The 23,982-nt window shown below is 43.9% G+C and overlaps 3 protein-coding genes and 2 long non-coding RNA genes across 5 annotated transcripts in view; 2 read left to right on the top strand and 3 right to left on the bottom strand.

Moving 5' to 3' along the window:
- Positions 1-23,982, top strand: part of LOC144695222 (uncharacterized) — a 579,912-nt gene that overhangs the window by 259,318 nt on the left and 296,612 nt on the right. The gene's annotated exons all lie outside the window — the stretch shown is intronic.
- LOC144695293 (uncharacterized) overlaps positions 1-23,982 on the bottom strand; it is a 226,234-nt gene that overhangs the window by 102,629 nt on the left and 99,623 nt on the right. The window lies entirely within an intron of this gene.
- Positions 1-23,982, top strand: part of LOC144695252 (uncharacterized) — a 233,413-nt gene that overhangs the window by 198,859 nt on the left and 10,572 nt on the right. The gene's annotated exons all lie outside the window — the stretch shown is intronic.
- On the bottom strand, positions 522-4,679 carry LOC144695292 (uncharacterized). Its single transcript, XR_013579921.1, has 4 exons — positions 3,976-4,679; positions 3,319-3,402; positions 683-1,398; positions 522-625 (listed from the first exon to the last, which is right to left on the bottom strand). It is a non-coding gene; the product is annotated as an uncharacterized LOC144695292 (long non-coding RNA).
- LOC144695213 (uncharacterized) overlaps positions 9,639-23,982 on the bottom strand; it is a 288,845-nt gene continuing 274,501 nt past the window's right edge. The window contains exon 2 of the mRNA XM_078566107.1: positions 9,639-13,609. Within this exon, the coding sequence (XP_078422233.1) occupies positions 11,785-13,140 (1,356 nt within the window). The 5' untranslated portion in view covers positions 13,141-13,609 and the 3' untranslated portion in view covers positions 9,639-11,784. The remainder of the gene's footprint in view (positions 13,610-23,982) is intronic.

The raw sequence follows: 23,982 nt of genomic DNA, 5'->3' as shown, positions 1-23,982 counted from the left end.
CTAGGTTTACTCGCTTCTGTCTTTACCCTTTTCAATCACTTTGTACCGCAATACATTTATAAAGCATGTTTATGAGCTGAACATTTATATCAGGCCAGAAATAACTGGTGGTGAGTTCACTGCTCCATCATTAGCTGCTGTTGAACAGAGATATTTGTCTGAGTCATGAACAGAAACCGGTTTGAGCCCAAATATATTGTTGCAAATGCAACATCGCATTCAGACTGCCTATTTTCTATCTCCCTTTCTGCGATCGCATCCCCATGTTGCACGATAATCAGGTAGGATGACAGAAGTCATTGTTCTTTAATTCAGAATACATTTTTATTGGGTTAAATCTCAATAGGTGCATGTCTGATCAACTCTGAAAAGTTACAATGCCGATGATATTATCACACTACTTGAAGTCAGTCAATTTTGACTATTATCGTTTCAGATATAAGTCCAGGAAGTTTCCATTGAAAGGAAGATTGAAATTGCAAGAACCGTTGCCTGCTTTTTGGGCAACATGTCATAAGATGACACTAATAACGATTGACATATTCGTTGGTTCATTTTCTGACTGTTCTAAATCGCCGTTCACACTCTAACTCAGGATAATTGTGTAGAGATCAGGAGCAGGAACCTGTGCTGATTCCTCTCTCTAACGGAGGATAAATGTATAGAGATCAGGATCAGGAACCTGTGCTGATTCCTCTCTCACTCAAGAACTCAGCAGAATTTCACTTCCTTACTTCATTACTTACGTAGACCAGAACAGATGCTGGGTCTTTCTGTCCATTTTTATTTGTTGTTTCCTTTTAGCAATATCTCCCCAAAGATGGAAAGGACATTTCATTTTTTTATCAGTTGATGATTTATTATTTATCATATGAATTGGTATTCTATTATGTGTCACAGCTTATTCCTGTCACTCATCTTTTATGTTGTGTAATTGATTGCTAATTGTTTTGCAGTTAAATCGGTCTAGAACAGAAAGAGCTGTCACATGGATAATAATTAGGTTCATCAATGAATTCAGTCACAACGTTCCACATTTCACCCTGAACTCCATCAAACTGCTGCTTTTGATCCCAGACTCCTGTAGAATTGTCATATTTATTCCCCGTCCATACAGTCAATTTAGTGGCGATTATGATCCTGTCTCGGGGCAAGTGTGGATTCTGCAAATGTCTCACTCACTACTTGGTGGCCATGGCAGCGGCTGATCTGGTCGTTATCATTGACGTGACATTGAAACGAATTCCTGCTGTTTATTGGGTGAAGTTTTATTTTGTGAAGTCCATTCCTCTGTGTAATATACATGCTGCCCTACGTTATGCAGCCACGGACTGTTCTGTCTGGTTCACCGTCTGACTACTTGTCTTTGATCGATTTGTATCCATTTGTTGCCAGAAGCTGAAAGATAAATATTGCAGCTATAATTATAGGAATAGTGACTGTGCTGAGCTGCCTCAAGAACATTTTCTGGTACACAAGTGAATATAGGCTCAGGAATGACCCCTGGTTTTGTATTGTAACAATGGGTGTTCGTTATTCGCTGCTGTGGAGCATAACAGAACTTCCATATTATGTTTCCATCCCCTTTATCCCATTTGTCCTGATTCTACTGTTCAATGTTTTAACCGTCAGACATATTATAGCTGCCAACATGGTCCGCCAGAGACTCCGGGGCCGGCGCAGTGGAGAGAATCACAATGATCCAGAGATGAAGAACCGGAACAAATCCATGATTGTAATGTTTGTTATATCCGGGAATTTTATAGTGTTATGAGCTGTTTTCCTGACGTATTCTGTCTGTTACAAATTGAGATTCATGGGATACAGTTTTGTGACATAGTTGGAGAAATAGGATTTATACTTCAGCTTCTAAGGTACTGCACCAACACTTGTATTTATGCAATGACACAAACTAAATTCAGGGTGGAGTTGAAGAAGATGATGAAATACCCTTTAGTTGCTTGTTCAATTACTTGTTAAACTAGTTGTTTAGTAAGAAAAGAATGGTTCCCTGCTTTGTGACACTAACATTGTATATTCTGTATACTCAGAAAGAAACTACAACTGATGTAGGCCGAAATGAGATCAACCATGATCGTATTGAATGGTGGGGCAGGCTCGAGGGGCTGAATTGCCTACTCCTGCTCCTAGTTCTTATGTTCTTATGTTAATATATTTAAAATAGAAAGCGTCCAGATATCTTCAGAGAGGGAGACAAATAAACAAATGAGCCCCTACATGTAAAATAATTAGTCAAAAAGTCGTGAAAATACCAACTGAATTCCAGGTTGGCGGAGTTACCAGAGGAGTTCGAACGATTCGGTTTTAAAAAGTCTTCAAAGTTTTGGGAGAGAAATTGGAAAGATGGAGGGTGTTTTAAGGATTACATCATTTCAGTGAAGGCCGCCCCAGGCGAAGGGAGAAGGACAAAGACTGAGTCACTGGATGTAGAGGTTTAGACGGTGGAGAGATATGGTTGGCAGACAGACAAGGATAATGTCTGGGCATCCGGTGGGAGTGGAGGTCAATAAGGCCCAGAGTGACGGATTCAGGCCGGACAGGGGGCGGGCGGCTCAGCTTTGAAACTATTGCTGTTGATGCAGAGGATGAGAGGTGGGGAATCTGTGAATGGGTCAGAATCTAGAGGGCATGGCCGGCCAACATTCCTTCGATAATCTGCAGGAGGAAAGGGGGATTAGAGAGGATGATCATTGAAAGTGTAAAACAATAGAGTGTTTTTGGGGAGGCGGTAATGGTGATGTTTCTGAAGGATTAACGGTCAGTGTGTGATAACCGTTAAATATATCGGCTGTAATGTGAAGAAGCGAGTGTTGGGAATGGTTAGAGGTTGATGGGGGAAGGGATTGGATAGGAAAAGTAATTGGTCTGAAGGGAAAAATAAGCATGGATTGGATGGAGGAATATAGCAAAACAAACTGAACTTTGGTGGGCAGTTGCACAGCGGTTGTGGGAAGATGAGGTTGGCTGTGGAAGGATGGTGCAAGACTGGGTGTTTAGATATTTGGTGAAATGACTGAGGACGCGGAGGCTAACGGAGATGTTGTTGCTGCAGAAACTGTCAGAGGAACAGAATTAAAACCAGAACCGCTGGTCAATCAACCGGAGGTCGGTTATCAAAACCAGAGGAAAGGAACCTGATTGGCCGAATCGGCCGGGACATGAGTTTCGATTCCGTGGACAATTAGGGAAGAAGCCTTTGTCCCTGGGACTAACAGAGTAACACAGGGGCAGGTTCAGAATGCAGGATTCAAGTCAACAACAACAACAACTGGTATTTATATAGCATCTTTCACTTACATAAACGTCCCACCCACTTCACCCGCGCAAAGAAAAAAGTGACGTCTAGACGGATAAGGCGATATTAGCGCAGATGGTCAAAAGCTTGGAGAAAGAGGTAAGTTTTAAGGCGTGTTCGAAAGGATGCAAGGTAGAGAAACGGAAATGTTTAGGGAGGGTTTACAGACCCAACGCTCTGGTGAAGCTGTACCACTATTTCCACACCACACCTCTTTCACAATTGGAATCTCCCTTGAGATATCCAGAAAAGTCACTCTAAACTCACTATTACATGAACTTTAAAACAATACTGATGAGTTCCTTACAGCCTGGCAGCATTTAAAGCTAGAGAGAGAGAGAGAGACGTAAACTTTTCTGTCTTCACTGGATGGTAAATTCATACAAATTGACTAAAAAACTACTTTCCCTTCCTGCCCCTCTCCCTGTTGGTCTCTCTCTCTCTCCCTGGGCTCCTGTTTCTAGGCAACATACCGTTATTTCTACCTTATGAGTTTGATTAACTTGCCAAAGCTACTAAGAACCTCCCCACACCTCATGCACCTCCCCCCAACCTGCTCTGCCCCTTGGACCCCACCCCAGCAACCCAGATCCTCACCTCAAGAGTCGCGAGGAGGCTTCCAAGATACGGAAAATGATCCACATTGTCTAGGATCTCACCTTTAATCTTAATTTCAATTCATCTTTCGATTTGACTCTTTAAAACCTTCCGGACTCAACATCGATGTCAACAATTTCATATCATAAATGCTGCCCCCATTTTGTTTTCCTTTGCTTTTCAGATTTGGATTTTAATCTCATTTCACACTTATTCTGTAATCCGGCTTCACACCTTCCTCTCCCTCCCAGAGCCATGATAGGGTCCCCCTTGTCCTCACTTATTACCCCACCAGCCTCCGCATTCAAAGGATCATCCTCCGCCGTTTCCGCCGACTCCAGCATGATGCCACCACCAAACACATCTTCCCTTCACACCCACCCCCCCCCACCCCACAGGGCATTTCACAAGGATCGTTCCCTCCGGGACACCCTGGTCCACTCCTCCATCACCTCCTACACCTCAAGCCTCTCCCACGGCACCTTCCCACGCAACCGCAGAAGGTGCAACACCTGCCCCTTTACTTCCCCTCTCCTCACCGTCCAAGGGCCCAAACACTCCTTTCAAGTGAAGCAGCATTTCACTTGCACTTCCCTCAATTTAGTCTACTGCATTTGTTGCTTCCAATGCGGTTTCCTCTACATTGGAGAGACCAAACGCAGACTGGGTGACCGCTTTGCAGAACACCTTCGGTCTGTCTGCAAACATTACCCAGACCTCCCTGTCGCTTGCCATTTCAACACTCCACCCTGCTCTCATGCCCACATGTCCGTCCTTGGCTTGCTGCATTGTTCCAGTGAAGCTCAACTCAAACTGGAGGAACAGCACCTCATCTTCCGACTAGGCACTTTATAGCCTTCTGGACTGAATATTGAGTTCAACAATTTTAGATCATGAACTCTCTCCTCCATCCCCACCCCCTTTCCGATCCCCCCCTTTTTTTCCAATAATTTATATAGATTTTTCTTTTCCCACCTATTTCCATTATTTTTAAATGTATTTCCATTCATTGTTTTATCTGTACCTTTTAGCCTTTTTCGATTCCTTCACCCCACCCCACCCCCACTAGGGCTATCTGTACCTTGCTTGTCCTGCTTTCTACCCTTAATTATCACATTCCTTAGATAATATCACCACCTTCAACACCTCTTTGTCCTTTTGTCTGTGACATCTTTTGGTTATCTCCACCTATCACTGGCCCTCTATCCAACTCTACTTGTTGTCGTCCCCCCCTTAAACCAGCTTATATTTCACCTCTTCTATTTTAACTTAGTTCTGTTGAAGGGTCATTCGGACTCAAAACGTTAACTGTGTTCCTCTCCACAGATGCTGCCAGACCTGCTGAGTTTTTCCAGGTATTTTTGTTTTTGTTACATATTATGTGCTGTGTTTACAGGAGAGATGTGACAATACAATAAAATTCTAACACTGACTAATTCCACATCCCTCTTGACCATGCTTATAATTCTCATTTAACTGGACATTGAGTTCCCACAAATCCACAACTAAACCTTACATTAAAATTGACATAGGCACACTGAACAATCACCTTCATACTTATATGAACTCCTATAATGAAATAAACTCTGTCAAAATTATCCCCAGGTCACGAGCTCCGGGGGAAGAGAAGAAAAAAACAAATTAAAGCAAGCATGACCCAGACCTCCCTGTCGCTTGCCATTTCAACACTCCACCCTGCTCTCATGCCCGTCCTTGGCCTGCTGCATTGTTCCAGTGAAGCTCAACGCAAACTGGAGGAACAGCATCCGAATAGGCACTTTACAGCCTTCCGGACTGAATATTGAGTTCAACAATTTTAGAACATGAACTCTCTCCTCCATCCCCACCCCCTTTCCGATCCCCCTTTTTTCCGATAATTTATATAGATTTTTCTTTTCCCACCTATTTCCATTATTTTAAATGTATTTCCATCCACTGTTTTATCTCTACCTTTTAGCCTAATTCAATCCCTTCCCCTCACCCCCACTAGGGCTATCTGTACCTTGCTCTGTCCTGCTTTCTAATGTCACCTATCACATTCCTTAGATAATATCACCACCCTCAACACCACTTTGTCCTTTTGTCTATGACATCTTTTGATTATCTCCTATTACTGGCCCTCTGTCCAGCTCTACCTGTCCCACCGCCCCCCCCCCCCTTAAACCAGCTTATATTTCACTTCTTTTCTATTCTTCCTTAGTTCTGTTGAAGAGTCCAGACGTTAACTGTGTTCCTCTCCGCAGATGCTGTCAGACCTGCTGAGTTTTTCCAGGTATTTTTGTTTTGGATTTCCAGCATCCGCAGTTTTTTGCTTTTAAATTAAAGTTTAAGCCAGTTTAAAATCTCAACTATAATATAACCAGGAAAAGAGAGAAAAAAAATCTTAAAAACATACAGAACCAGACTACAGAGGGTTAACAAACCATTAGTTCAGTGACACAGAAACAGCACTTACATACAGGAAATCATATTCAGACAGAAAAAAGGATTTATACCTCAACAAAAAAATAGACAAGCAAACTTAATTCACACACATTATTTCTCGTTCTCCTTTTCACACAGCATCTTAACTCTGCTGAGAGCCTGCAAGCTTACTGTCTTATTTTCTCCTAATCATTTTATTTTCAAATTTTCTTTTATATCTTAACCTTGTGACTTGATGGGATTTAGAGAAGCGAATTGTTTTACTTTTTGGTCAAACACACAAGCAGCTGGTGCGTCGTCCCGCAGAGAGGAGCTCGCCTCGTCTCACTTCAGCAAGGACCAGTACCTGGTATGTCTCCCTCTTAATTCTCCAATTAATGCCATGCATCTTAAATTTCTGGCCCCTGATCTTTCTGCTGCAATTGTTTTCTCAGACTCTCCATCCTCTTCTGATTCTTTTAAACCCTCACCAGCTTTGAGTGTGGTAATCTGCTCCATAAACCAAAAGACCCATTGTTTTTTCAGCTCTTAACTTCTTCTCGTTGATCTGTCTTTGGACTAATGCAATTATCTCTTCTTAAGGGACCCTGTCCCCCTTGTCCAAACATTCTGTAAGCAGTGTTTGGCCTCCTTTACTAGACAACTTTTCTAGCCTCTCTCGGTAAAGAAACCGTTTCAACTGACATCTTTGACAGTAGCGTCAGTCACTGGCGGGTTCTCAATGATCCCACAGCCACGGGTGCTACCCCTTCCCGATGGCTCGGTTAGCCTGGCGGATTCACCAGAATCCTTTATACAAACACCAAATGTTCCCGTTCAGTCTCAAATCACGTGGGAGTCACCAACTTGTAAGTTTTAGGTCCTACTCGACCTTAAATTCCAATTTTTTGTTCATTTGAGACTTAACCACACAGGCAACAGGAGACAGTCTGGTGAAGTAACGCAGGAAACTTTTACTAATACGTCACAAAGCAGGGCAGTGAAGGGCGTACTACACTTCCCGGTTCGGCACAGGGCGACACTTAGTTTCTGTTCTCTCCCCGTCTTCTGCTTCCCTGTGAACAGCAGGCTCTGCAAATTTCAAAACAAAAACAGAATTACCTGGAAAAACTCAGCAGGTCTGGCAGCTTCGGTGGAGAAGAAAAGAGTCGACGTTTCGAGTCCACATGACCCTTCAACAGAACTGAGTATAGTTAGGAGAGGGGTGAAATATAAGCTAGTTTAAGGTGGGGGGCGGGGGGGGAGAGAAGTTGAGGGTGGGGTGGTTATAGGGACAAGCAAGCAGTGATAGGAGCAGATAATCAAAAGATGTATGTTTTTTTGTTTTTATCTCTGCAAACTTGGTGCACGCCTTGGTTAGTGAAAGCTGCTGCTTATTAACTCTTTCCAAGCTACAGCCCACAGCATGATCAATGATGTCATTGCATTCTGATTGGTCTAAATAAGGCAAGGCTATTTCCTAATTGGTTTAAGGGATACATGATCAATCTGTGATTGGCCCCCAAGGGTGATGGTCATCAACTGATGTCACCTCCCAGTATCCCCTGACTGATTTCTTAAAATGCCAATTTCTTACAGGACCACCTCCTCAAAGTTTGTTTTTGTTATTTTAATAATGTCTTGCTAAGATGAAAGGATGTTTTATATCTTCCTTGCCCATTTGTTCAGGATAGGGGAAGTATGCTGTTATGCCCTCATGAATGATACCTTGAGCTCATTGTCTCAGAGTTTGCTTAATTGATGTAGGTTCCTCATTAAATCAGAGCCTTTCTCAGTGAATGTTTGTCTCAGAGACCATTTGCTAGGTGATGTATTTCTCTCTGTGATTGCTGGTAATTGGAATGAGTTACTTTACTTTTAAAACAAAGGATAGTATGGAAAAGTTGCTTTTTACCTTAAAACTGTGTAAACCTAGTACAGAAGATTGCAGAGTGCTAATACAAAAGATTACAAAGTAGGTAGTACTTAAAGGTTATACAGAGTGTGTATAAAATACAAGTGCATAGCAATAATCAGTGTTTAAAATGTGAGGTAGTACAGTCTCCTTAAACATTCAGTTAATACATAGTCTTGAGTGATAAAGGTCTAAAAGGATTATGCAATTGTGTTATGACATGGCAGATGATGTGTGCCAGGCAGACCAAATCCACGAGGGAAACTTGGTCGCGCTATCAGAACACTTTTGCAATTTGTATATATTATGTGATGTGTGCACTAAATTCAGAAGTAATAAGTCCACCAAAACTTGAGATTTAAAAAACTAAATTAAAATATTTAACAAAATAATAGATGTCAAGCACATACATAAGACTACAATTACCACCATAATAACTCCTAATATTCCTAATTAACCTGATCCTCAGTTACACTCCCTTTTAAGGCAACAGTCCACAATAGATTTTAGATTTAAAACCAACTCAGCAAGTTAACACAATACCGGACAGTGGAATTCCAATGGCTTCTCTCCAGCTTCAATTTTGTTAGATAGCAGACTTATGTACATATGCTGAAGGCTTCATTAAGGCTATTTCACACACTTACATGGCCTTCTGACACATAACCTTTCATTATTCTATATACATGTTTCCCTCCTTTAATGTTTAAATTCTATTGTTCCATCCGTCTTTGAAACTGTATCTTCCTCAAAATATAAAAACTTTCATGTTGCCACTAAATATTGTCGGTAACCTTTAGGAAAAATAAATACTTTCCTTAGCTGTGCTTATTTGGCTAGTTGTAAACAGATTAAGATCCTTTTGAAATCCAAATATCCCTTCACTTATTTAAAAGTGCAAATTCCCTTCACACCTTACATGCTAAGCCAACATCCATGTTTACTCATTAGTTTGTGAAGTAGCTAGCTTCTTTTGATGACTTAAACTTGCAGTCTACTTGACTCCAAGTGTAATTAAATCACACGCAGACACAACTATACTTACCTCCATAAACCTGCTATACAATAAACCAGAAAAATATTCTGAAAAAATATGCTAGTTTCATGACAATTTGCAAAACTAATCTTACACTGTTACAAAAGTTAACTCTAATACAAAGAATACATTGAGCCAAATGTAATTGTTTTCTTCTAAAACACTACAAACTAAAACTAATTTAATGTAGAACACAGATGTTGTTATTCTTTCCCCCTCTCCACACAATAAATCCCTTCTGACTTTCCTTTGTTGATAACACCAGGTTTTGATAAGGATTTAATGATGTGACTGGATGTAAACTCACCTGATCAACCTTGAAGGCTGCATGTTCTCACAATGTGGCTCTGTGATAGAGATAAGTACTGCAGTTGTCCTGTAATTAGTTTATTAGTGTGTTACATTTATTCTTTGTAAAATCCAGTGGTGCACTTCTCTGTTGAGTGAAGCTAAGCAAAGTCACATGATACTAAAGTCCTCCATCGGTTACAGTTTAAACAGAATAATATATTAGGTTAACTGATTAATATACTTTGATTGTGTGCAAGAGGTGTCAGCTGTGGCTCAGTTCATAGCACCCTCGCCTTTGAATCAGAGGGTTGTGGGTTCGTGTCCCACTCCCGGAAACCAAGAACTGTGATTGTACTCAAAAGAGTTGCAATCTGTGACTGTTGATAACTCGAAAGAATTTTTTTTTTTGATTGTGTGCAAACTAAACTAAACATCAATTTCCCTACATGAGCAACAGATGATTTCATTAGAAGGAAGTGCCTCAATTACTTGGGTAATTGAAGGATAAGTAATTAATAATCGGTAGTTAATTAGAAGTCGCTTTATATTATTTCTATATTTCTCCATTAGCATTTCTTATGAGAGAATTAAAGTGCTGTAACAGCTGGGAGAGAAAAAGCACAAGCCTTGGACTCCCTCCCTATCAGGAACACATACTGTTCATGACTGTTGAGTCTACCTTAATGAATGGGACTCCAGTAAAGACATCAAGATAACAGACATAGCTTAAAGGAAGGCATCGTTTACATTTAAGACAATGTGTCTAATTAGCTAGAACCAATGGAGTTAACTTTTATCACATCATTGACAAATTATAAACCAATTAGCCACTTCCAAAAAGTTGGCTAAAGTGAGATTACATCTCTTAGTATAATAAAGAGATTGTAGGAACCATCTTTATGTACATCAAGTGTGGAAGAACTGGTTTAGATCTTCGGGGGTAGGTGAGCATCCTCCTAACAGCGTGAAGGTCGTTTCCAACAAACCTCAGGGACAGGTGAGTATTGAGCATGGTTAGTCCTGGGTCTGGTTCAGTGCCAGTAGAAATCCCAGGAAGGTGTAGTGCTTCTCGGAGGCAGTGACAGTTTCTCTGTCAGCGCGAGGAATTGAAGTTGATGTTCACTTCTCTTGGATTGATCACCCATTTGAAAGTGTGGAGTTGGTAGAGTTTCATTGATAAGTAAATTTTTCCTCTATTAATTAGTTGATAAGTTTCTAAAACTTGCTTATGATCAATAAACTCTGATACCATTTACTAATTTGGTGTCTTTGCCTGGTGGTTATATCTCCGACAAACTCGAACAGTTTAAAAGGGTCATTTGGATTTCAGTATTAGACTGTGCATCACTAAATTAAAACAAGTCTTAAATATCAAAACACCCCTTCTAAAACTTACAATAGTATGAACATATGAATTAGCACAGGAGTAGGCCACTTGGCCCCTCGAGCCTGCTCCGCTATTCAATGAGATCATGGCTGATCTGATTGTAACCTCAACTCCACGTTCCCGCCTACCCCTGATATCCTTTCACCTCTTTGTTAATCAAGAATCTATCTAGCTCTCCCTTAAAAATATTCAAAGACTCTGCTTCCACCGCCTTTTGAGGAAGAGAATTCCAGAGACTCTCAACCCTCAGAGAAAAGATTTTCCTCATCTCCGTCTCAAATGGGCGACCCCTTATTTTTAAACAGTGACTCCCTAGTTCTAGATTCTCCCACAAGAAGAAACATCCTTTCCACATCCACCCTGTCAAGTCCCCTCAGGATCTTCTATGTTTCAATCTCAGTCCCTCAGCACTGGCGTTATCATCACGTGAGTGAAAGCTGCTCCTTGTTCTGTGAACATCCTTTGCAGTGAGCTTGTGTAGAAACTCAGAGTCTGATGACAGATTGGCTAAAACTTGGTAAGGGACTCCCTGTGTGGGTGCACTGATATTCCAGGAGGACCAACAGCTGTGTGAAGGCTTTATTACAGAACTCACACTGGTAGGGTCTCTCCCCTGTGTGAGTGCATTGATGGGCCAGGAGATACACTGACTGTGTAAAAGCCTTGTCACACCTGAATAGTTTCTCTCCAGTGTGAATCTGCTGGTGATTCAGGGGATCAGAGGAGTAGGTGAAAACCTTGTCACAAACTTAACACCTGAAGAGTTTCTCCCCATGTGAATCCTCTGATGTTCCAGGAGGGTCAAAGAAAGCTTCATCACAAACCTCACACTTGCAGGGTTACTCCCTTGTGTGGATTCTCTGATGGAGCAGGAGGTTTGATGATCTCGAGAAGGATTTGTCACACACCTCGCACATGAATGGTTTCTCCCCTGTGTGAATGCGTTGATGTACATGGAGGTTTGAGGATCTCGAGAATGATTTGTTGCACACCTCGCATGTAAACGGCTTCTCCCCGGTGTGAATGCGTTGATGTACATGGAGATTTGAGGATCTCGAGAATGAGTTGTTGCACACCTTGCACGTGAATGGTTTCTCCCCTGTGTGAATGCGTTGATGTACACGGAGGTTCGATGAACGCGAGAATGATTTGTCGCACACCTCACACCTGAAGAGTTTCTCCCCAGTGTGAATGTGTTGGTGTCTCAGCAACCTCGTAGATATTGGAAAAGCTTTATCACAAACCTCACATTTGAAGGGTTTCTCCCCTGTGTGGATTGTCTGATGGACCAGGAGGTTCCATGACCTTGAGAATGATTTGTCACACACCTTGCACGTGAATGGTTTCTCCCCTGTGTGTATCCTCTGATGGAGCAAGAGTCTCAATGAGCCAGAGAATGATTTGTCACACACTTCGCAAGTGAATGGTTTCTTCCTTGTGTGAATGCGTTGGTGACTGCAGAAGCGTGATGACACCGAGAATGATTTGTTACACACCTCACACGTGAATACTTTCTCCTCTGTGTGAATCCTCTGATGGAGCAGGAATTTCGATGAGCCAGAGAATGATTTGTCACACACCTTACACTTGAACAGTTTCTCACCTGTGTGGGTGCTGTGGTGTGTGCGGAGAGCGGATGACCGCGAGAATGATTTTTCACACACCTCACAGGTGAATGGTTTCTCCCCTGTGTGGATGCGATGGTGTCTGCGGAGATCCGATGACAGCAAGAATGATTTGTCACACACCTCACATGTGAATACCTTCTCCCTTGTGTGAATGCGTTGGTGTCTGCGGAGATTCGATGAGTCAGAGAATGTTTTATCACACACCTCACACATGAATGGTTTCTCCCCTCTGTGAATACGTTGGTGTATGCGGAGGTGAGATGATCGTGAAAAAGATTTGATACACACCTTGCAGGTAAATGGTTTCTCACCTGTGTGAATGTGCTGGTGCACGAGGAGGGTCGATGACTGCGAGAAGGATTTGTTGCACACGTCACATGTGAATGGTTTTTCCCCTGTGTGAATGGGCCGGTGATTTACCAGGCCTGATGACTGTGCAAAGTTCTTGTTACACACTTCACATTGAAAAGGCTTCTCCCCAGTGTGGCTGCGTCGGTGATTCTCGAATGTCGATGGATGTGTGAAAGCTCGATCACACACCTCACACTTGAACGGTTGCTCTTCCATGAAGCTGCCCCTATGTTACCAGCTCTACTACTGATGCACCTCGTGTGTTAGGAGAGCCTGTGGAGCCCTCCTCACACACCTCACACTTGACAGCCTCTCACCTGTAGGAATGATTCAGTGGTTCATGATGTTCGATGAATGATTGAATCTCTCACCACACTTGGATCCCATTCACACTTCTTCCCAGCCTCACCCTGACCGATCATCCACAGCCGAACCTTCAGAAAGTTTGGTTCTGATGGAAGACTCCACACCACTAAGCACTTTCAGATCTGATATATAAAAGCTTCCCTAACCTAATTGATTTCCAGATGATGGTTTCACTGCCCAACCTTCTCTGTGTTGAGCAATGCTGTGAAGGGACTGGATGTCTTCCCACAGTTGTGCAGTTGTTCCTTGGGTGATGGTCAGGATCGATCTGCGGTGTCTATCCTCTCTGTATTCTCTGGTGTATTACAGCGCAATCCTTCTGTAAAACAGGAAAAGTTAACATGATTTCCTCCAACTCCCTCTTCTCCTTTGCTGAAGGGGCTGACTCCTCAGTTTTAAAAAAAAATTATACTTTCATAGAATGTGGGCATTTGCTGCCAATCCCTAATTGCCCTTGATATGGTGGTGGTGAGCCACCTTCTTAAATTACTGCAGGCCATGTGGTGTAGGTGCAGCCCGGACCATGGAGAGAAATCATGGGCCCTGGTGCTTTTCCTGTTCCCGGGCCCCTTATCTCCACCACCACCCCGAGCCCCATTAACCCTCCCCTTCACATCCTACAGGCACCCAGAATTGTGAACCATAGTCACAGTGGGTTCAAACTGTTTCAAATAGCTTTAGAAAAACTTCTTGGCTTTTGTACTCTATGCATCTATTTATAAAGCCCATCGAAAGCTCAGGTTTCAGTATGATAGGCATTACAACCACGGCTTTATCAAGCAATTACAAACAATTTGGTCATTCATAGTATGCAACCAGCTCCACTTCTTTGATCCTAGCCCTATGCAATATCCAGACAGCAACATCCAAAATACTTGAACCTAACAAGCACCGCAAACAACAATCCCATGTGCAAGTGAGAATATCTGAACTAACAGTGACATATTCTATTGGTGAATGGTTCCTGTTTTCATTTACAAGTTTAGAAATAGCAAAACCTTCCAGTAAATTAACACCAACCAATTCACCTGCAACAATGTGCTATTTCTATTCACACAAGTTGGCTTTGTTAACAGAAAAATTACACTTTGCATTGAGTAATCAATATTTTCTCATTTTGAATTGAAATAACCACATTTCAAATGCCCAGAATGGAGCACATAATAGGACAGAAAACTACTACAGAATGTTGGAAATCTGAAACATAAACGGAAAATGCTGGAAATAATCAGCAGGCCAGGTCGCATCTGTGGAGAGAGAAACAGAGTCAATATTTCAGGTCCACGACCTGCACTAGTTCCGACAAAGGCTCACTGACCTCTTTCTGACTGTACAGATGCCACCAGACATACTGGATGTTTCCAAACACCTCCTATTTCTATTGTAGCAAAAAATAACCCTTTCACCAGCTCTCCAAAAAGCAATCTGACTTCCTGTGAGTCCCTCATTCCCCTTCAGCAAGACCCCCAGCGTCAGCTGCCTGAGATCTGGTTTGGAGGAACATTAAATAGAAATTTTAAAAATACATTAAGACGTGAAGAAAACATAAACAACCTGCTGGGCAAAAACAAAATCAATGTCAAAGCAATAAGTTGATCATTTTTAAAAATGAGTAATCTGTAAAAATGACCATTTAAAAACTGCCAAGCAGCAGGCTGAACTAATAAAATCTTTTTTGATTTCTCACTTAAGAAGAAGAGCTGGAGAGAGAGAAAGAGCGGGAGAGAGAGAGAGCCAGACTAAGTCCCAAGTCCTGGTCACAGGGTAGGGGGAGGGGACCAGGGCTGAGCTAAGGAGTTGGGTTTAACTAACATTGACCTTGTGTTTGTCTCTGGTGGCCCACACACTGAGCTGGCTTTGGCAGAATTCATATGAAAGTGGGGGTCGGAAGGGAGTTGCCTTTCAGCCTGGATGTTCCTCCTTTCCTGGCCTGGTGTGTGGATAGGTTTTTAGGGAAGGAGGAAGAGAAGGATGGTGTTCCCCCACACTGAGCAGACTTTTCTGTGTCTGGTTCATTCCCAGTCTCAGGGTTCTCTCTCTCACTCACACACACACTCTCTCTCTTTCGCATACACACGTGTGCGCTCTCTCCCCCACACACACTCACTCTGTCCCACACCCTCGAACATGCTCTCACTGTCTTTCACTTACACTCTCTATCTCACTCACTCCTTGACTCTCTCACTGACACAGGGGAAGCCAGGGCTCCAGCCACCAATGGCTGAGGGCAGACTCCATGGAGAGGTAAGGAGGGGATGGAACATGGGTCAGAGACACCCGGGACTGAGGGAAGACTGGATGGAGAGATTGGGAAGGGAAGAGCCAGAGGTCACAGTATCCATTGACTGAGGGCGGACTAGGTGGAGAAGTCAGGAAGGGAAGGGCTCTGTGAGGGTAAACTAAACATAGAGGCACTAGGGACTTGACCTGACCTTGCTCTCCCGAAGAAGAGTGAAGAAAGCAGCAGCTGACATCACCCAAACAGAACATTGCACGAGGTCAGCAAGAAAGGAGGGACTGGCCAATCTGGCAGCTCCTACTCAACCCCTGATTGGCTGTTGTTCAGAACAAGAGCAACCATTGGCCAAGTGGCATGTCAATCAGGATGGTCTATGCACCAGATTGGTTGCTTTCAACAATGACCGTTCTGATTGACAGGCTATTGGCCAATGAGCCCAGGAACTCCTATTAGCTCAGGCCCCAGTGATCAGCACCGTCTGCAGCCCCCACACAGACCCAACTTCTCATATTCAGTAATGAGCCATCAACAAAAGTCAGCCTGTAAATCAGAAGGGAAATGCTTCCAATAAACACACTCAATATCCAACACACAGCTCCAATCAAACAGTTCAGCACAAAGCACCGAGTAAACAGCTCTCTCAGCTGGATGTTCTCACACAGCATAAGGGGCATTTCCACAGCTGATTCCCCACAGGATAGTCAGGCTGCCTGAAGATTAGTGTGGATATTATGTGATGTAATTATTATAAATTGTGTTCGTTCACTCACCATGTCCTGAGTTGGTTTTGAGTCCCTACAGGAAGTGAAGCAGCTGTGGAACAGGAAGAGGAGAGAATGGGCAGAGTGGGTGGGGCTCTCTGATTGACGTCTCTCACAGCCAATCCAAATATTCCTGGAGCAACATGAGTTTCCTGAAGTTTGGGAAAGTGACAGGTGAAACGGAGGCAACTTTGAGCAGCAGATCAGGTGGGGATTTAAACTTGTCATTGTCCCATCTGAATAAAACCTCACTTATTGCAGCTGCTGTCTCAGTTCCGCTGTTTAATATTTGACAGAAATTTTTAGCCTGGGAATAGCATTCTTCATCATCAGTGTGGGATGTGTAGCCTCCGATGTGTTTGACAGCAAATCAGAAGAGGAAGACCCACAGCATCCAAGGCAGCGATGAGGTGCAGTGGTGGGATCAGCAAATGTACAAGAGATGGAGGGGCACAGGAGAGAGGGACTGGGCAATTTACTCCCCTTGATATCCTCCTCGTCCCTCCCTATCTCTCCTTCCTACCTCTGCGCTCTGTTCCTCCCCTTCTCCACTTTCATTCTCTTCCACTTTCCTCCCTCTCTTGCTCCTCCTAACAGAGATAGGGAGGGGTGAGGCCATGGATGAATTTGAAAACAAACTCAAAGACCTCATTAAAACTAACACTGAGCTTTCCTGGGAAGAGTGGGTTATTCCTCAAGTTTTATTCCTGACAGACTGTTAGAACTGTGCCTAAACAATAGAACTTTTATGAGTGAATGAAAGCAGAATGGTTAATCAGCAGTACTGATTGAAGACAATCCCTTAAGATGTCCATTCCAGCTGACACCGGGTACTTTACCACCTTTCACAGCCTCAGGGTTTTCAGGGAAGATGTCAGGAAGTGACAGGAAGGCAGGTAGTGCAGAAGCCCCTGAGTGTATCTCACTCTCCAACCAGTATTCAGTTCCGAATACTGATGAAAGTGATGGTTTATCTGGGGAGTGCAGCCAGAGCCAAGTCCGTGGCACCACAGCTGGCTCAGCTGTACAGGGGGCACAAAGAAGACTGGAAGAGCAATCGTGATCGGAGATTCAATAGTTAGGGGAACAGAGAGATATTTCTGCAGCTGCACACGAGAATCCAGGATGATGTGTTGCTCCCTGATGCCAGGGTCAAGGATGTCACTGAACAGCTGTAGAGCACCCTAAGGGTCGGGGGAGGGGGGTGCAGCGGTGTGGAGGGTGAAAAGCTGGGGGTCATGGCCCACATTGGTACCAATAACACAGGTAGAAAGAGGGGTTTGGTCCTGCAATCAGAATCTATGGGGCTACGTAGGAAATCAGAAAATAGAACCTCAAATTTCCACACCTATAAATAGTAAAATGGTGGTAAAAGGAGGAGTGGGGCCAATTCAGGATCAAAAGGGGATTTCTGCATGGAGGCAGGAGGCATGGCTGAGGTATTAAATAAATACTTTACATCTGTCTTTACCAAGGAAGAAGATGCTGCCCAGGTCATGGACAAAGAGGAGGTAGTTCAGACATTTGAAGGATTGAAAATTGATAAAGAGGAGGTATTGGATAGGATGTCTGTACTGAAGTTGATAAGACACCAGGATCGGATGAGATGCATCCAAGGATACTAAAGGAAGTGAGAGTGGAAATTGCAGAGACACAGGCCATAATTTTCCCAGCTTCCTTAGACTCAGGGGTGGAGCAAGACGACTGGGGAATTGCAAATGTTACACCCTTGTTCAGAAAGGTGTAAAGATAAGGCCAGCAATAGGCCTGTCAGTTTAACCTCAGTGGCGGGGAAGCTTTTAGAAACGATAATTCAAGACAAAATTAATCATCATCTGGGCAAATGCAGCTTGATTAAGGAAGGGCAGCACAAATAAACCTGCGATCTCTACCAACTAGAAGGACAAAGGCAGCAGATTGCACCACCTGCAATATCCCCTCCAAGTTATACATCATCCTGACTTGGAACTAGATCACCATTCCTTCCCTGTCGCTGAGTCAAAATCCTGGAACTCTCTCCCTAACAGAACTGTGGGTGTTCCTACAACACATAGACCACAGCGGTTCAAGAAGGCAGCTCACCACCATATTCTCAAGGGCATTTAGGGATGGGCAATAAATGCTGGCCTAGCCAGTGATGCCATATCCCATGAACAAAGATAATAAAAATATTTTGAGGGAAAATCACGTTAAACTAAGTTGCTTGAGTTTTCTGATGCGGTAACAGAGGGGGTTGATGAGAGTAATGCTGTTGATGTGGTGTACATGGACTTCCAAAAGGCATTTGATAAAGTGCTGCACAACAAACTTGTGAGCAAAGTTAGAGCTCATGGAATAAAAGGGACAATAACAACATAGATACAAAATTGGCTGAGTGACAGGGAACAGAGTAATAGTTAATGGATGTTTTTCAGACTGGAGGAAGGTTTGTAATTGAGTTCCCCAGGGGTTAGTGTTAGGACCTTAGCTCTTCCTGATAAATATTAATGACAAAGACCTTGGTGTACAGGGCACAAGATCAAAATTTGCAACGTTACAAAACTTGGAAATATTGTGAACAGTGGAGAGGATGGTGAAGGACTTCAAAAGAACATGCACAGGTTGGTAGTAGAATGGGTGAACAAGTGGGAGTTGAAATTTAATGCAGAGAAGTGTGAAATGATTCATTTTGATAGGAAGAGAGACAATATAAAACAAATGGCACAATTCTAAAGGGGGTGCAGAAGCAGAGTGACCTGAGTCTACACGTGCAAAATCACTAAAGGTAGCAGATAAAAGCACAATGCTGCGGATGCTGGAAATCTGAAACAAAAACGGATAATGCTGGAAAAATTCAGCAGGTCCAGCAGCATCTGTGGAGAGAGAAACAGAGTTAATGTTTCGAGTCCATATGACTTCTTCAGAGCTGAAGAGAAGTGGAAATGTGATGGAGGGGGGTGGGGCAGGTGCAGCTGGATAGAAGGCCAGCGATTGGTGGGGACAAAGGAGGGATTGACAAAGATGTCACGAACTGAAGAACAAAGGGAGTGTTGATGGCAGTGGTTAGTGCTAAAAAAAGGGTGCTAATCATGGCATAAAGGTGGCAGGACAGGTTGAAAGAGTGGTTAATGAAGCATATGGCATCCTGGGCTTGATCAAAAGGGGCAAAGAGTGCAAAGCAAGGAAGTTATGTTAAACCTGTATAAAACACTGGCTCAGACCTGGACTATTGGGTTCAGTTCTGGGCACCACGCTTTAGGAAAGATGTGAAGGCATGAGAGATAGTGCACAAAAAAATCATGAGAATGGTTCCCAGGGGTGGGGGACTTCAGATATGTAGAAAGATTGGAGAAGTTGGACAGTTCTCCTTGGAGAAGAGAATGTTGAGAGGGGATTTGATAGAAATATTCAAAATCATGAGGGGTCTGGACAGAATAGATAGGTAGAAGAATCGAGAAGCAGAGAGCACAGATTTGAGGTAACTGGTAAAAGAAGCAAAGGAGATATGAGGAAAAACTTATCATACAGCGAGTCGTTAGGATCTAGAATGCACTGCCTGAGAGTGTGGTGGAGGCAGGTTCAATGGTTCAATCAAGACATTCAAGAGGGAATTGTATTATCTGAAAAGGAAGAATGTGCTATGGGGAGAATGCTGGAAAGTGGTTCTAGATGTGAAGACTCAGTCACACACCTCATTCCTGAAAGGCTCCTCCCCTGTGTGATTCCTCTGATATCTCAGGAGGCTCGAAGACACCATGAAAGCTTTAGCACAAATCTCACACTTGAAGGGTTTCTCTTCCATGTAGCTGTCCATGTCTTAACAGTGCTTGTAACATGTGCAACTTCAGTGTTAACAGACTTTAGAATTCCCTCCTTAAAATTCTCTGCATCTTTATCCCTCCCCCTGCTTTAGGACCCTCTTAAATCCCACTTTTTAATCACATTTTTGGTCACCCCCCTCCTAATATCTCTTTCTTTGACTCAATGTTAATTTTTCTCTGATGATGTCTCTATGAAACACTTTGGGATGTTTGACTATATTAAAGTGCTCTATAAATACTAGCTGTTGTCCTCTCACATTCCCCCCAGTCCTCAAGGCACTGACCTGGAGTACAGACTGTGGACATTGATTGGCCTCTAGTGCTCTGTTCGAGTGGCCATTCAGCATGTGTAGATCCAGACAGTGAATGTTGGGAGACAATGAAGACTGTCACAGCCAAGACACATCCTGCCCTCCCCCTGACTTCCCAGCTGGGGTCACTGATGAGGAACGGGATTCCTGGCTGATTCTCCCCCTCCATAGGCCAGAGATGCTGAGGCTAATTGAAGTCCCTCCATTACTACCCCAGGATTGGCTCCTCCTCCGGGTGCTTGTGCTGGTAGATCAGAAGCTGAAGCCTTTCTAACCACTGAGTATCTGATTGCCTTCTTGGTCAGAGTGAGAGTCAGTGAGTGACTTGTACCTGACTCTGCACTGAAAGGATGCTGAGTTTATACAGGAGCTTCTATACATATTGATGTCTTCTTTTGGTGATGTTTAGTGATCTGGACAAAGGTTAAATTGACCTTATTGAAATAATTGGACTGATGGTGAGAGAGGTTCGAGACAGACACTGCTGAGACAGACAGTGCTTTGGAACGACAGCTCCCCTGTGTGAGCACTCGAGGGTAAACAACACAGACAACTCTCAGTGTAACGGAAGGTGACCCGGCTCCAAGTCCATGTGGAGACGTTGATGTATGGCAAGAGTGGAGGAGTAGGTGAAACAATCCTGTCACATGTCACACTGGAAGGGTTTGTCTCCTGTGTGGGTTCACTGATGTCCCAGGAGGTCTGACAACTGTGTGAAGGCTTCATTACAGATCTCACACCGATAGGGTTCCTCCCCCGTGAGTGTGTTGATGGACCAGGAGATACGCTGACTGTGCGAAAGCCTTGCCACACACCTCACACCTGAAGTGTCTCCCTTGTGCGAGTTCGCTGGTGTTACAGGCGGTTTGGAGATTTCAAGAGAAAAAAAACAAAAGGGAGGGGGAGGAAAAGGGGTGGGGAGTTTAAGATCTAAAGTTGTTGAATTCAATATTCAGCCCGGAAGGCTGTAAAGTACCTAGTCGGAAGATGAGGTGCTGTTCCTCCAGTTTGCGTTGGGCTTCACTGGAACAATGCAGCAAGCCAAGGACAGACATATGGGCAAGAGAGCAGGGTGGAGTGTTAAAATGGCAAGCGACAGGGAGGTTTGGGTCTTTCTTGCAGACAGACCGCAGGTGTTCTGCAAAGCGGTCGCCCAGTTTGCGTTTGGTCTCTCCAATGTAGAGGAGACCGCATTGGGAGCAACGAATGCAGTAGACTAAGTTAGGGGAAATGCAAGTGAAATGTTGCTTCACTTGAAAGGAGTGTTTGGGCCCTTGGACGGTGAGGAGAGAGGAAGTGAAGGGGCAGGTGTTGCATCTTCTGCGTGGGCATGGGGCGTGGGCATGACCAATGCGGTCTCCTCTACATTGGAGAGACCAAACGCAAACTGGGCGACCGCTTTGCAGAACACCTGCGGTCTGTCTGCAAGAAAGACCCAAACCTCCCTGTCGCTTGCCATTTTAACACTCCACCCTGCTCTCTTGCCCACATGTCTGTCCTTGGCTTGCTGCATTGTTCCAGTGAAGCCCAACGCAAACTGGAGGAACAGCACCTCATCTTCCGACTAGGTACTTTACAGCCTTCCGGGCTGAATATTGAATTCAACAACTTTAGATCTTAAACTCCCCCTCCCCCCATCCCCACCCCGTTTCTTCCCCCTCCCTTTTGTTTTTTTCAATAATTTATATAGATTTTTCTTTTCCCACCTATTTTCATTATTTTTAAATCTACAACTAATACCTTGTTAATCTTTCCACCCCACCCCCACTAGAGCTGTACCTTGAGTGTCCTGCCATCCATTCTTAATTAGCACTTTTCTTAGATAATATCACCACCTTCAACACCTCTTTGATCCTTTTGTCTGTGACATCTTTTGATTATCTGCTCCTATCACTGCTTGCTTATCCCTACAACCACCCCACCCTCAACTTCTCTCCCCCCGCCCCTCACCTTAAACCAGCTTATATTTCACCCCTCTCCTAACTATACTTCAGTTCTGTTGAAGGGTCGTGTAGACCCGAAACGTCGACTCTTTTCTTCTCCACCGATGCTGCCAGGCCTGCTGAGTTTTTCCAGGTAATTCTGTTTTTGTTTTGGATTTCCAGCATCCGCAGTAGTTTTTTGTTTTTATCTCTCTCCCTCTATTTCTCTTTGCGATGGCCTGTGCAGAACGGGGAGGCACTGTGAACAGGAAAAGTCCCGCCTTTCCTCCTCCATCAGCTTATCAGGGTATTGACATCATAATTCTGTCTCTGATTGGTGGTTCAGTTTCTCAAGCTTCAGGAAATTCATAAGATAAAAGCAAAAAAACTGTGGATGCTGGAAATCCAAAACAAAAATAAAAATACCTGGAAAAACTCAGCAAGTCTGGCAGCATCTACGGAGTGAAGCAGAGTTAACGTTTCAAGCCTGTATGACCCTTCAACAGAACTAAGTAAAAATAGAAGAGAGGTGAAATATAAGCTGGTTTAAGGGGGGGTGGGGGGTGGGACAGGCAGAGCTGGATAGAGGGCCAGTGATAGGTGGAGATAACCAAAAGATGTCACAGACAAAAGGACAAAGAGGTGTTGAAGGTGGTGATATTATCTAAGGAATGTGATAATTAAGGGTAGAAAGCAGGACAAGCAAGGTACAGATAGCCCTAGTAGGGGTGGGGTGGGGTGAAGGAATCGAAAAAGGCTAAAAGGTACAGATAAAACAATGAATGGAAATACATTTAAAAATAATGGAAATAGGTGGGAAAAGAAAAATCTATATAAATTATTGGAAAAAAAGGGGGGAGATCGGAAAGGGGGTGGGGATGGAGGAGAGAGTTCATGATCTAAAATTGTTGAACTCAATATTCAATCCAGAAGGCTGTAAAGTGCCTAGTCGGAAGATGAGGTGCTGTTCTTCCAGTTTGCGTTGGGCATCACTGGAACAATGCAGCAAGCCAAGGACGGACATGTGGGCATGAGAGCAGGGTGAAATGTTGAAATGGCAAGCAACAGGGAGGTCTGGGTCATGCTTGCGGACAGACCGAAGGTGTTCTGCAAAGCGGTCACCCATTCTGCATTTGGTCTCTCCAATGTAGAGGAAACCGCATTCGGAGCAACGAATGCAGTAGACTAAACTGAGGGAAGTGGAAGTGAAATGTTGCTTCACTTGAAAGGAGTGTTTGGGCCCTTGGACGGCGTGCAGAGGGGAAGTAAAGGGGCAGGTGTTGCACCTTCTGCGGTTGCGTGGGAAGGTGCCGTGGGAGGGGGTTGAGGTGTAGGGAGTGATGGAGGAGTGGACCAGGGTGTCCCAGAGGGAATGATCTATGCGGAAAGCCGCCAGGGGGGTGAAGGGAAGATGTGTTTGGTGGTGGCATCATGCTGGAGTTGGCGGAAATGGCGGAGGATGATCCTTTGAATGCGGAGGCTGGTGGGGTGATAAGTGAGGACAAGGGGAGCCCTATCATGTTTCTGGGAGGGAGAGGAAGGTGTGAGGGCGGATGCGCGGGAGATGGGCCGGACACGGTTGAGGGTGGGTGGAAAACCTCAGTTAAGGAAGAAGGAAGACATGTCAGAGGAACTGTTTTTGAAAGTGGCATCATCAGA

Source organism: Cetorhinus maximus, chromosome 21 (genome assembly GCF_964194155.1).
Source record: "Cetorhinus maximus chromosome 21, sCetMax3.hap1.1, whole genome shotgun sequence".
NCBI lineage: Eukaryota > Metazoa > Chordata > Chondrichthyes > Lamniformes > Cetorhinidae > Cetorhinus > Cetorhinus maximus.
This window is presented reverse-complemented; position numbering and strand designations above follow the sequence as displayed.